The sequence below is a fragment of the Lepisma saccharinum genome, chromosome 11 (assembly GCF_977018435.1).
Source record: "Lepisma saccharinum chromosome 11, izLepSacc3.1, whole genome shotgun sequence".
Lineage (NCBI taxonomy): Eukaryota > Metazoa > Arthropoda > Insecta > Zygentoma > Lepismatidae > Lepisma > Lepisma saccharinum.
In genome coordinates, this window is record NC_139239.1 from 52,627,919 (window position 1) to 52,639,011 (window position 11,093).

Below are 11,093 nucleotides of genomic sequence, written 5' to 3' on the forward strand. Positions count from 1 at the left end.
TTGATGTCCTCTATACGAATCTGTGGTCCGTGGGTGCCATTAAAATGACACCCTGTATATATATATATATATATATATATATATATATATATATATATATATATATATATATATATATATATATATATATATATATATATATATATATATATATATATATATATATTGTGGATACTCTACGAGCAGGGGAATGTGGAACGATTCAAGGGAGACTGTAAAAAAGGTAAAATCTCTCGCCAGACATCAGTGCTCGGTCAAGCGACAATTTGCAACACAAGGTAACATTCCACAAATAGCGGAAACACATGAAGTCAGGAGACACGGCATTCTTCGATACTACCGGGTTCAAGCCCGTCATCGGCTGGCAAATACGGAAGTGCTGTTCAAGCAGCTAGGAAGTATTTGCCAGCAGCTTAAAAGAGCTAAGCAGTAGAATTCGGCCCTCAGTCAAGTCTCAGAATTCAAAGGACCTCCAGAAGAATACCAGCTACCAGGTGTAGACCTACTCAGCCTATCAGGTGATAAGCTCGGCTCGGGAAACCGAAGGGTAGCTAGCGGCAAGGCAACCGCTAACACACATGCGAGTTGGCCATCTTCGGTAAGTCGCAGCGGTAGGTCAGACCGTCATTCGAATAGCCTTCTCAAGGGCTACCTCACCTAGACCAGCGTGTGCTTCCTCGCCAGCCACGAACAAGAAGACCGTGTGCCGTCGAACTCAGGACCCCGTGCTCTGTCGCCTTACGTCCGCACTCAACCGCTTGGCCGAGAGATAGGATGTACGTCGGCTACATCCCTTGAAATCATTCCACTCCCTGCCAGAAGCCTGTCAGCGAGATTGTATGGGGACCATAAACGTAACCTAGCTCTACCATCTGACCCCTAAAGCGTTCACAGTAACGATCCCCGTAGTTTAAGTAATTGAAACGTGAACGCATCAATATATATATATATATATATATATATATATATATATATATATATATATATATATTGTTGCGTTTGTTATGAAACACTGGACTGATTATATACACTATTTAATGTACACTGACACTGGACTACATTGGAATGGAGTCGACCACCGTGTAGCAATGTCTCTCGCTGTTCTCTCGTACAGTTAGGGTATTTCCCGATATGTACCACGCCCTGCACAGTCTCCGAAGCAGAGTCTGCACTGTCCTGCCACCTAGTGGCGACAAGTATAATGAATACTTAAAATATACAAATTTTCACACATTGATAACGCAAATAATAATACATACACTAATCTATCCCAAACATAGTCCCCCCTCTTGATCGAGTCGATCAACAAAAGTACAACTAATGATCTATTGGAAGAGGCACTAGTTTGTTAACTGGACGTTTATAGGTTGAAGATGAAGTGCGAACAGTTGCAACACGCACTAGTCCATCTGCACCAGGATGCACTTGTTCAACTATAGCAAGTTTCCATGTAAGTGGAGGTAGGTGATCTTCCTTCACTAAAAAGATTGTTCCTGGTTCCAAATTCTTCTTTTGGGTGTTCCACTTGGTCCTCTGTTGCAGGGAATGCAAGTAGTCCTTTGACCAACGGTCCCATAGTTGTTGGTACATCTGCTGCAATTTCTTCCATCTGGATAAACTGGATTCTTTGATGTTAGTTAGACTAGGCTCAGGAAAACTAGTTAGGGGTGCACCAATAAGGAAATGGCCAGGGGTTATAAAACTGGGATCTGTAGGGTCATGTGACAATACTGTGAGGGGCCTGGAGTTAAGACAGGCTTCGATTTGAACTAAGAGTGTTTCAAGTTCTTCGAAAGTGAGAGCATAGTTCCCTACGATTCTCCTCAGGTGATGCTTCATGTAGTTTATCTTGATCACGATAACTGATAATCTTCACAACAATTTGAAACCCTGCGACGACATAAAAATTAAATTAAATAATAATAAAATAAATCACACATCCGCACTTCTGCTGACCGTCCTTAGAGAAAGAATATTTAAATAATACCGACGTAATATCAACTTTTTGTAACAATCATTGGTTTATCTACTTGTGATGAATACTAAATGAAGGAGTTTTCGCATTCATAGAAATGTTGCAAGGAAAAGAGCCAGACCATTATTTATAAGCAGATGAATTATTTGTACAACTGACACCAGTGCCTCAAGCGAATTTCATCTTGAAGTGGAACCGCCAGAAAGTACAGAACATGCCGTTTTCCACACTACCTAGACGTCTAGTCAATGCAACAATATACAATACTAAACTGCTAACCAATCGTCTACTGAGACAAATATTAATGTAACGCAAAAATAAAGTACGCAAACGTTAATAAACAAATATGAAGATAATTTGAGTATGTTTGAATATATAATAATACCATAACTTACCTTATAATCATTCTGGCGATTGACAGCGTCTTGTTTATTCTCAATGATACATTTTTGAAAATTCTTATAGGTTTTCAAATCCCACCATGCACGTGAAATATGATCTACTCCCTTCGTGTAAGAGTTCACCTTTTTTTTCAAAACATCCCAGTCATCTTCTGAGAAATTTGACATATCTATGTCATCTCTCTTTTTCAACATCGTCAATGCTTGTTCCGTAGAATCCTTATAGTACTCAAACACTGCACTGAATCTTAGTTTCAAAATAACTTCGGTCTTATTTTTAATCATGTCAAGTAGAAACTTCTCTATTTCCTTACTGCATTCCAGACAAGGTGAAAAGCTTGTGTAGAATTCCAGTTTACTGCAAACGAAAAGTACGTAATTTATATACTCAAAATATTATGCAAGTCGTTTGATAAATTGCATTTATATCTGAAATATTTATTTTGCGTTTCTTTATTCGATTAAATGCGTTCTCCCAGAATATTTACCATACGATTTATGCTTCTCTGTTGAGAACATGTAATCGTTGCATGGAATGATGAGTCACAGTCAAATGAATATATGTTTGTAGACACATGATATCTACTATTCTTGGAGAACGCATTTAAGCTCAATTTATCATTACTATTTACAGAGAACGTTCAACGGGGACACAACATAACAAGTATCACACAGAGACCTCAAAAACGATGCCCGGCTGAACGAAGACGGCCGCCTTTGTACAGCGTTTACCGAAAGTCTGAGGACAGCAACATTTTGTAGTAGGCAACCCAACTTACACAAGCCTTTGGTGGGCTGCGTATAGAGTTAGGCTCAATTGCAGGGTTGCCACATAAGCTACACAATAGATATGTGTGAAATACAAGAAAGGGATAAAACGAATCATTATGTATTTAAACATATTTTTAAAAATTCAATATTACATTGCAAATAACAAAATACTTTATGAAAGAAATAGTTACTCTACTGAAAGAATATAGATTTTCTTCTATTTCATGGCTGATAAGAAAAGAAGAGACGAGAGCAGGATGTGAAATCATTGAAAATTGGTGGGAGGGGGAGAAACTTCTTAATCTAGAAACCTCCTCCCCCACAAATATATATGTAAATTATACGATATACATATTTGTAATGTTATTAAAAGTAAAAATAAATTACTCAATTAGAAATATATTATTATTATTTACATAAAGGAAATTAATTTGTTACTTTCGTGCATGTCAGATATTGCAAAGCAGCTAACTAATTCCTTTACTGACTGGTTAAAGATGTTAATAAATTATGAAATAGTTGAAGTGGTTTTATTATGTGTAAGTTTTTGTTTAGTTTGTGCTTTATGTTAACATAAATCAATATATTTCATAGTTATTATTATCTTGCATTCTTGTTTTACTTTTATTGTGCGTATTGATGTAATTTGTTAATGATCTCTTGAGAGAGAGAAAGCATTCAATACTCACAACTACACTAATTTGTGTGTGTTTCCGATATTATTCTTAGTAAAGTATATTTTGAAATTAAAAGTAATTGCTTATCTCTTGTTTGTTATAACAAAATCTCTCCACCCTCAGGAATTGGATTGGGGGATTTTTGAGGCCAAGATTGTTGGTGGGGAAATCCCCCCCCCCCACAGGATTTCGCAGCCTGGATGAGAGGATAGGAAAGGGTAGTAGAGGAGAGGACGCCAAAGGAGATGAGCGGGGTGGGGACAAGAGGTGAGAACTGGAGGCAATATTAGATATAAGGAAGGATTGGATTGATTTGTTTTATTTCCGCCACTTCTGGCTAATCGCGAAGATGAGGATAAGTGATGGGATAGATTCCATTAACCAAATAACATTATTTGGTCAACTCACATGAGAGATGTTTTGCTCTCTTCTTCCAATTTTTTAACTTTCTCCATCGCAAGAATTTCTGCATGCTTCCCACCTTCATTTTTCAGAAGAAAGTATTGTTCTTGTTCAGGGTCATTCTGGAATTCAAATATACACAACAATACTGTTATCTTAGATCCTTCTGATGTCCGACTTTTATGGAACACATTGTAGTAGTCCATGCTGAAGTTACTTAACGTCTCATCTCTTCCGCACAGTATCAAATCCGGCTGCAAGAAATTAAGAAATATGAAGCCAGGTATTATGCAAATATATATGCTGTCCGTTCAGTATTAGGCAAGTCGGCTTGTCAGTGTAATTGATGATCGATTTTCAACAAACATGTAAATAAAAATGTATGTTCAATATCAACATTATACAAAATATTTCATGAACACTACGTTACCACAAAAAATGGAGAAGCGCCACCTTGAACCTAACGATCCTATATAACATTTGGTTGAACGCCTATCTTGTTACAATGTGTTTTGTACTGAGGCACATAGTTTTTACAATGCGATAAGACTGATTTATGTTAATACTGTTAAAATTATAATTATGAAGAATGGTTCATGAATCGATGGAAGAGAAGGAACAGAGGAACATAATTATTTAGTGCACCCAGGGCTTTTGGGTTCTCCCGCAAAATATTATTGAATACTTCTATGTAAAATGCATGTACTTGTGTAAAGAAAGCTTTTGCTGTTATTAAGTTTATTCAGTGCATTATAACGGGTATCGTTATACGAGTCATATTATATTCAACTGTATTCATGTTTTTCTCTATATTATTGATAATGATTATTGAAAATTAACCACGGCTGTTGCTGCGCGCATGCTTATATTCTTGAGGACTCACAGAGCAAAATCTTTATATCTGTTGGCAACATTGTGCAGCGCTATACGAGTAACAGATCTTTTGAACGGTTCATTGGTAATAACTGATCTTGATTTCCGAACGGGATCCAGCAAGAAAATGCTTCTTTCTTTAATGTGATTTGGCGAGTTTGTGAAAAACAAAGATTAAACCATGGGTTTTAATCATTCTCGGATATACGTTGGATGTGAAAGCAGTTCTGCACTGGGAATTGGACTTGTTGCCGGAAATCGCAGGTTGGAATCTGAACGTGAGGAACGGGTCGCGGAAGAGCGATTCAGGAGTTCGGGGAGAAAATATGGTAGACGCAGAAGTGAGCTGTTTTGATGCTGCAGATATCAAGGGATATCGGTCCATTTATAGGCGATCCATCCAAATTGAAGGATGCCTATGACCCACAAAGGATAATATTACCTGTTTCACGAGAAATTTGTGAGCGCAAGTGAAGGTGTGAGCGGATATGTGAATTTTATTTTCGCTCAATATTCACAAATTGAAGGACCCGGATGCATTGTAAGTAGGAATCCTTTTCTATCTAAGTGATTACGGATAAACTCAAATCCAACTGAGAATACATGAAACTCATCGGCTTTATACGTGATTTAAGCTAGCTTTCGTGTGCGTATATTATGGCCATAATACGGAACTTAAAACATCGTTAATTTGCGCGCGAAGCACATGCTAAGGGTAGCCATCTTGACGAGGAAATCTCTCGCTGCCTAAGACTGTGTAAATATTAATTATTGTATATAATTTTAATTTATTGTGCTCAATTCATTCATTATTTTCTGTGATATTTGTCAAAATTTACCTCATATCGAATGAGAGATTTTGTAACGTATGTTTACGTTCGTTAGCTGTCAATATTTGAGGCTGCTAAAACTTACATAGACAAATTTCATTGTTGGTTTTCATACGTTGAAATGGTATAAAATTGTATTCGTCAGCAACGTCAAAATGATCTAAATGATAATCTTTCAAATTATTTTCACACGTAATAATTGACGGTGTCAATGAGCATGGTGTGATCGATTTTAAGGAAAAAGACAGCGGTCACATCAGTTGATATTCACGTATTAATACGCCATTGTCTGGCATGTTGGTAAGGTGCAGAATGTAGCTTACACAAAATGTTGTGTTATGTGTTCGTCGTAATTCAAAATAAAATCCAGCAGATCTTATTTCTGCAATTGTTTTAGTTAATAAATGCTCATAAATCAACTCTCTAGTGTGAATATTATTAATTTACAGATTTCAATTCATGTAAGATAATCATGTGCATACTAATGTCAGTGATCTCTTACAGGTGGGGGGTTCACTTCTTACTGGTCATTCGTGAATAATAACTCAATAAATTGTTACTTACTTTTACCTTAGCGTATTCGTTATCGGGAAAGAATTTAAATTAAGTTCATCTTTCGGGTGCGTCAATAAGTCAACGGAGATGGGTTCATTTTAATATACAGGGTGGACATGTGACAACGGAATTTAGTATAAAGCATAAGTTCATTTCTGCTGCGGTTTTATACTTCTTGAGGTCAATAATGGTGAACATAAACTTTTAGGGTAATTTTGGTCAAGATTCTTTAGTTTGTTTAAGCTTAATTGTTGTAATTCTTTAACACGGCTACCAGCGTTACCGATGAGATGGGTGGGGTCACGTGTGAGAATTTGGTGTGATTTCAGGGTTTTGTAATTGAGATGTCATCTAAATTGTTCACATTAACTTAATATACCTACCCACCAGGCATTGACATTCTGATTGGGAGTTCTCACCTCTCAGGGTTCGTCACAGCATGTATGTACACACACACACACACACACCTCTTGAAAGATTTGTTTCGATTTTACGTAGTTATTCTTCCACTTTTGGCTAATCGCGATACGATGGGATGAGTGATGACAGGATGAAGGAACACTCGCAAAGAACACCTATGACCAAGCAGGTATTCCAACCACTGGTGGCATAGTGAGCTGGGATATCCACTTAGCCACGGAGGTACCTCTTGAGAGACAGAAGTTTTGCAAAATCATGTACAGATGAAACTAAAAATACTAACTTACAAAAAACTTACAGATTTCATCTGTACATGAAGTAGCCTTTCACCTTACAATATGTGGTCTTCTCTGTTCTGCGGTGCGGCATTTATTAATTTCTTGTTTTGGATGGCGAACTTAAGGCACAAGCCTTTTCTTCCACTTAACCATCTCCACTTGAGATTTTCAAATTGATAATACATGAATTTGAGATATACACTCATGGACAAAAAAAAATGATGCACCTAGAAGGAGTGGTGGAAATGAAATGAAACTGCGCCTGTTGACAGGTTATCTGACTGTATTGCAAATATTACAAGATCAGATCCAACGGATAACAGAGTGTGCTGACCCCATATCAGTAGGATGTGGCACCCCCTCTGGTCTTGATACATGCGCCGATTCGATTCGTAATGGAGTCGTAGAGCCTTTATATCCTCTCCCGAGGCAAGTCGGTCCACACCCGCTGTAACTGGCCCTCGATATCCTGCAAATCGGCACTGGGTCAGAGTTGACGTCCGAGCTGATCCCTTACATGTTCTATCGGGACAGAAGTACCTCAACATGATGCAGGCAGTCCATAGACACATGTACCGTGTGCGGACGAGCGTTGTCGTGTTGAAAGACTGTACCAGGATGCTGTCTCAGAGGGGTAAGACATGGGGACGCATTATGTCCGCGACGTAGTGCTGTGCCGTCAGAATCCCCAGAACCATTACCTAAGGTGATCTGAAGTCATACCCAATGGCTCCCCATACCATGATGGCATAGGTGATGTCGGTGTGTCTCTCCAGAACATTGGCAGGATGTGTCCTCTCCACTCGGCGCCGCCATACTCGCACACGGTGGTCATCCGTGGTAATGCAGAACTGAGATGAACATGATGCAACGCCGTTTGTGTTCTGTTGTTAACGGCAGCCTCCACATGGAACGGTGAACTCGTAGTCCAGCTGCTACCAGTCTACGACCAGGTGCGGGATGACACAGGCTGTTGTAGAGAGTCCTATACGTGTGTCCGGATAGCAGACGCAGGTGTGATGGGATTGCAAAATGCTTGGCGCACAATACTGCGATCCTCCCTTGGTGTGGCCAGTCTTGGTCGACCGGAACCTTCACTACGTCTGTAGGTACACTCACACATCCATTGGTGCCAACATCTGGCCATTGTGACATCTGAATGCCCAAGATGCATGGCAATTGCACGATTCTACCTATTGGCCTCATGCAGACTCCCAATACGGCCTTTTTCGAACTCCGTCAAGTGCAGGTGAAGCTGTCTGATACGTCTACGAGGCATTCTCTGTGTTGATCACCTTCTCTCACGATGTTGACTGCCTGACTGACGCTTCACACACGCCTTAGGAACGCTATCAGGCCTCATAACACTATCACACAACTAATGCACTCTGGTGGCCGTTCTAGACGTTACAAATCATTTCAACTATAATCATTTACATACCTATCGAAGGTACACACGTGTGCGAAACGACGTTCAAATTGAACCTTCCCTTCTGGATGCTTAACTTTATTTTCTCAATGAGTGTATTTCAGAACTAAAAACATTTAAATGAAACATAAAAAGACCCTAAAGACTTGCTCATCCCCGGGCCTCCACGCATTGCGGGGTTTTGCGGTTTAAAGATCCGGCACTGGGTGCACCATTTTCTGTCCTCAAAAGTTTGTAGTGATCATATTATTTTGTGAAGAGATTGAAATATAGGAGTTACCTCAATGTAGAACAAAGTTTGAAAGAAACTTGTACTGATATTATGACAATGGTGGCTACCATTCCTTGTGGTTTGAGGAGTCAAGTTGATGAGATGACTGTTGTCGGAAATCAATCGTAATTCCCTCAGACGTCGTCAGTGACCTCCTACTATGATTACAAGTTAATTAAATTCTGCTGTCACCGAATTTCTTTAAAACAATTATGATAATTTGGTACCAATATATTTGACTGGATTGTGATTTTTATTAAATGCGAACATTTTATTTCATAGCGGCCACAATGTGAAAGAAAATTGTATTATAATACTTGCAAACGGATAGTAATGATATATGCTTTGATCTCAATTATATCCTTGTTTTTGATAGGGTGTAGTTACAACAGTATTTACCAAATATGTTGCATAAGTTCAAAAAATCTAATTTAAAGAAGACGTAAATTTCTATAATGCAAAATGTAAAGAAAAGCACAAATTTCCTGTAGTTGTATTATCTGAAGTCTCTCCCGATTGCCGCTGGTTTGATGTTTCTACAATCTGTCCCGGCATTCTCTGCGCGAGATGGTTCGAGCATGAAAGCAAGAGAGGGGAAGTGAGTGTGTATAGGGGAAAATGCTTCTGCAACCACCAACCGTTTGCAGCAGCGCACAGTGTTTTGTTCCACCTTTATGCGCGGCTTTCTCCACGGATTCCAGACACAGAGTATAAGTGTAATGACAACGGCTATACCCTCTCCAGGCTATCTTTGGAGCAAGGCTGCATAGCGGCAGAGAAAAGGGAGGGGATTGAGTGGCTGCTTGAAGGCTGGTATTTGCAGTCGCTTTCCCCCTCCTCACGCAACACCGTTCCTTCTCGCGTGTTCATTGATGGAGCTGTCTCGCGTCACTACTTGCGCAGAGATTTGTTTTCGTTCGCTCGCTTCAGAGATAGCCGAAACAGAGTATATATCACCATAGCACGGCAGTCGTAGTTTGCGACCACCATTTTGAATTAATCATACCTGGCTGACGCAGACATGGAAGTTGTGGGAACTTTCAGTATGTTATTCAGGAACATGTTTTCTAATTCCACCAATTTTTAGCTTTGCACTATTTTTTGCAAGGTAAAATTTTAAAATAACTGGGCTATATTTATATGTAAAGTTATTGACTAAAATCGCAACTCTTGAATCCACACCATTTTTCAACCATTCATAACACACTATATATTAAATTAAAGATCTTTTAATTACGTATTTGAAAGTGCTGAATATGATTTTCGACAATAGTAGCCATTTTTAACAAATTATTTTGAGGTAAATGCCATATCTTTAAAACTTGCTTGTTAATTATTTTATATTATTTGTGTACAGATTTGGTAGTATATTCCAATATGAGGCGGTAAAAGGAAGCTTTATGAAATATTTTTTTTAAAAAAGTCTGTGCAGTTTGGCATATTGGTTAAGGAGAAAACTCGCTTGAAAGAGCACGGTGCAAGAAATTGAATACGGCGTCGTATGTCAGTGATAATCTTTGGGTTTTACCTCAAAAACTGTTTCTACCCGGATGTAGATGGAGTGTGAAAAGATTGATGATTTATTTTTCCGAAACGCACAATTTTGTCACCAACGTCACACTAAATGAGTACATAATGAAAAATAGTCGAGCACCAGCGGAGATGAGAAATTAATGCTAATTTATGCTAAGCAAATTCAATTAAAAAATAATTAAAAAATCCCATACCTCGCTTGAAGCAATGGAACCCGCACGGGCAGTCATTACGATCGAGACGAACTTTCTGGGGACAATGGGGACAGAGTCAATGTGAATGCGACTATGACGAACCGACCGATATTTCTATCGACCGTAGAAATAAGACTCCACCCACCCATTGCATGTTCTCGAATAAATCCCGCCCACGATTCCGCCCTGGAAATTAATCTTGCCCCGTGCATGGATATATTGATGCAAACCATAACATCACAGTGGATCAATACATAATGAGCGTACAAGTTTGTTTGTTCGAGTTAGTGTTTTAAGTCCACTTTTTGCACACTAAAACTAATCGGGACTGGACCTACAGTTTATAGTGGGATCCGAACCACTATGTACCTCCACCGGGTATCGAACTCGGGACCCCTTGATTACAAGGCGAAGACGCTACAAAAGAGTGTACGAATTCACAAATTTGTGATTTCCCTACTTTGTGTCTCTTTTTTTACACTTT

The 11,093-nt window shown here is 38.9% G+C and overlaps 1 protein-coding gene across 1 annotated transcript; it reads right to left on the reverse strand.

Moving 5' to 3' along the window:
• Positions 1-1,317: 1,317 nt before the first annotated feature.
• Positions 1,318-1,839, reverse strand: LOC145995030 (uncharacterized). Its single transcript, XM_083131563.1, has one exon. The coding sequence runs from the start codon at positions 1,837-1,839 to the stop codon at positions 1,318-1,320; it is 522 nt and encodes a 173-aa protein (XP_082987689.1).
• Positions 1,840-11,093: the final 9,254 nt, after the last annotated feature.

Bases quoted from the DNA above. Each gene is read 5' to 3' on its own strand.
- LOC145995030 (XM_083131563.1), bottom strand. From the start codon at position 1,839: ATGAAGCATCACCTGAGGAGAATCGTAGGGAACTATGCTCTCACTTTC.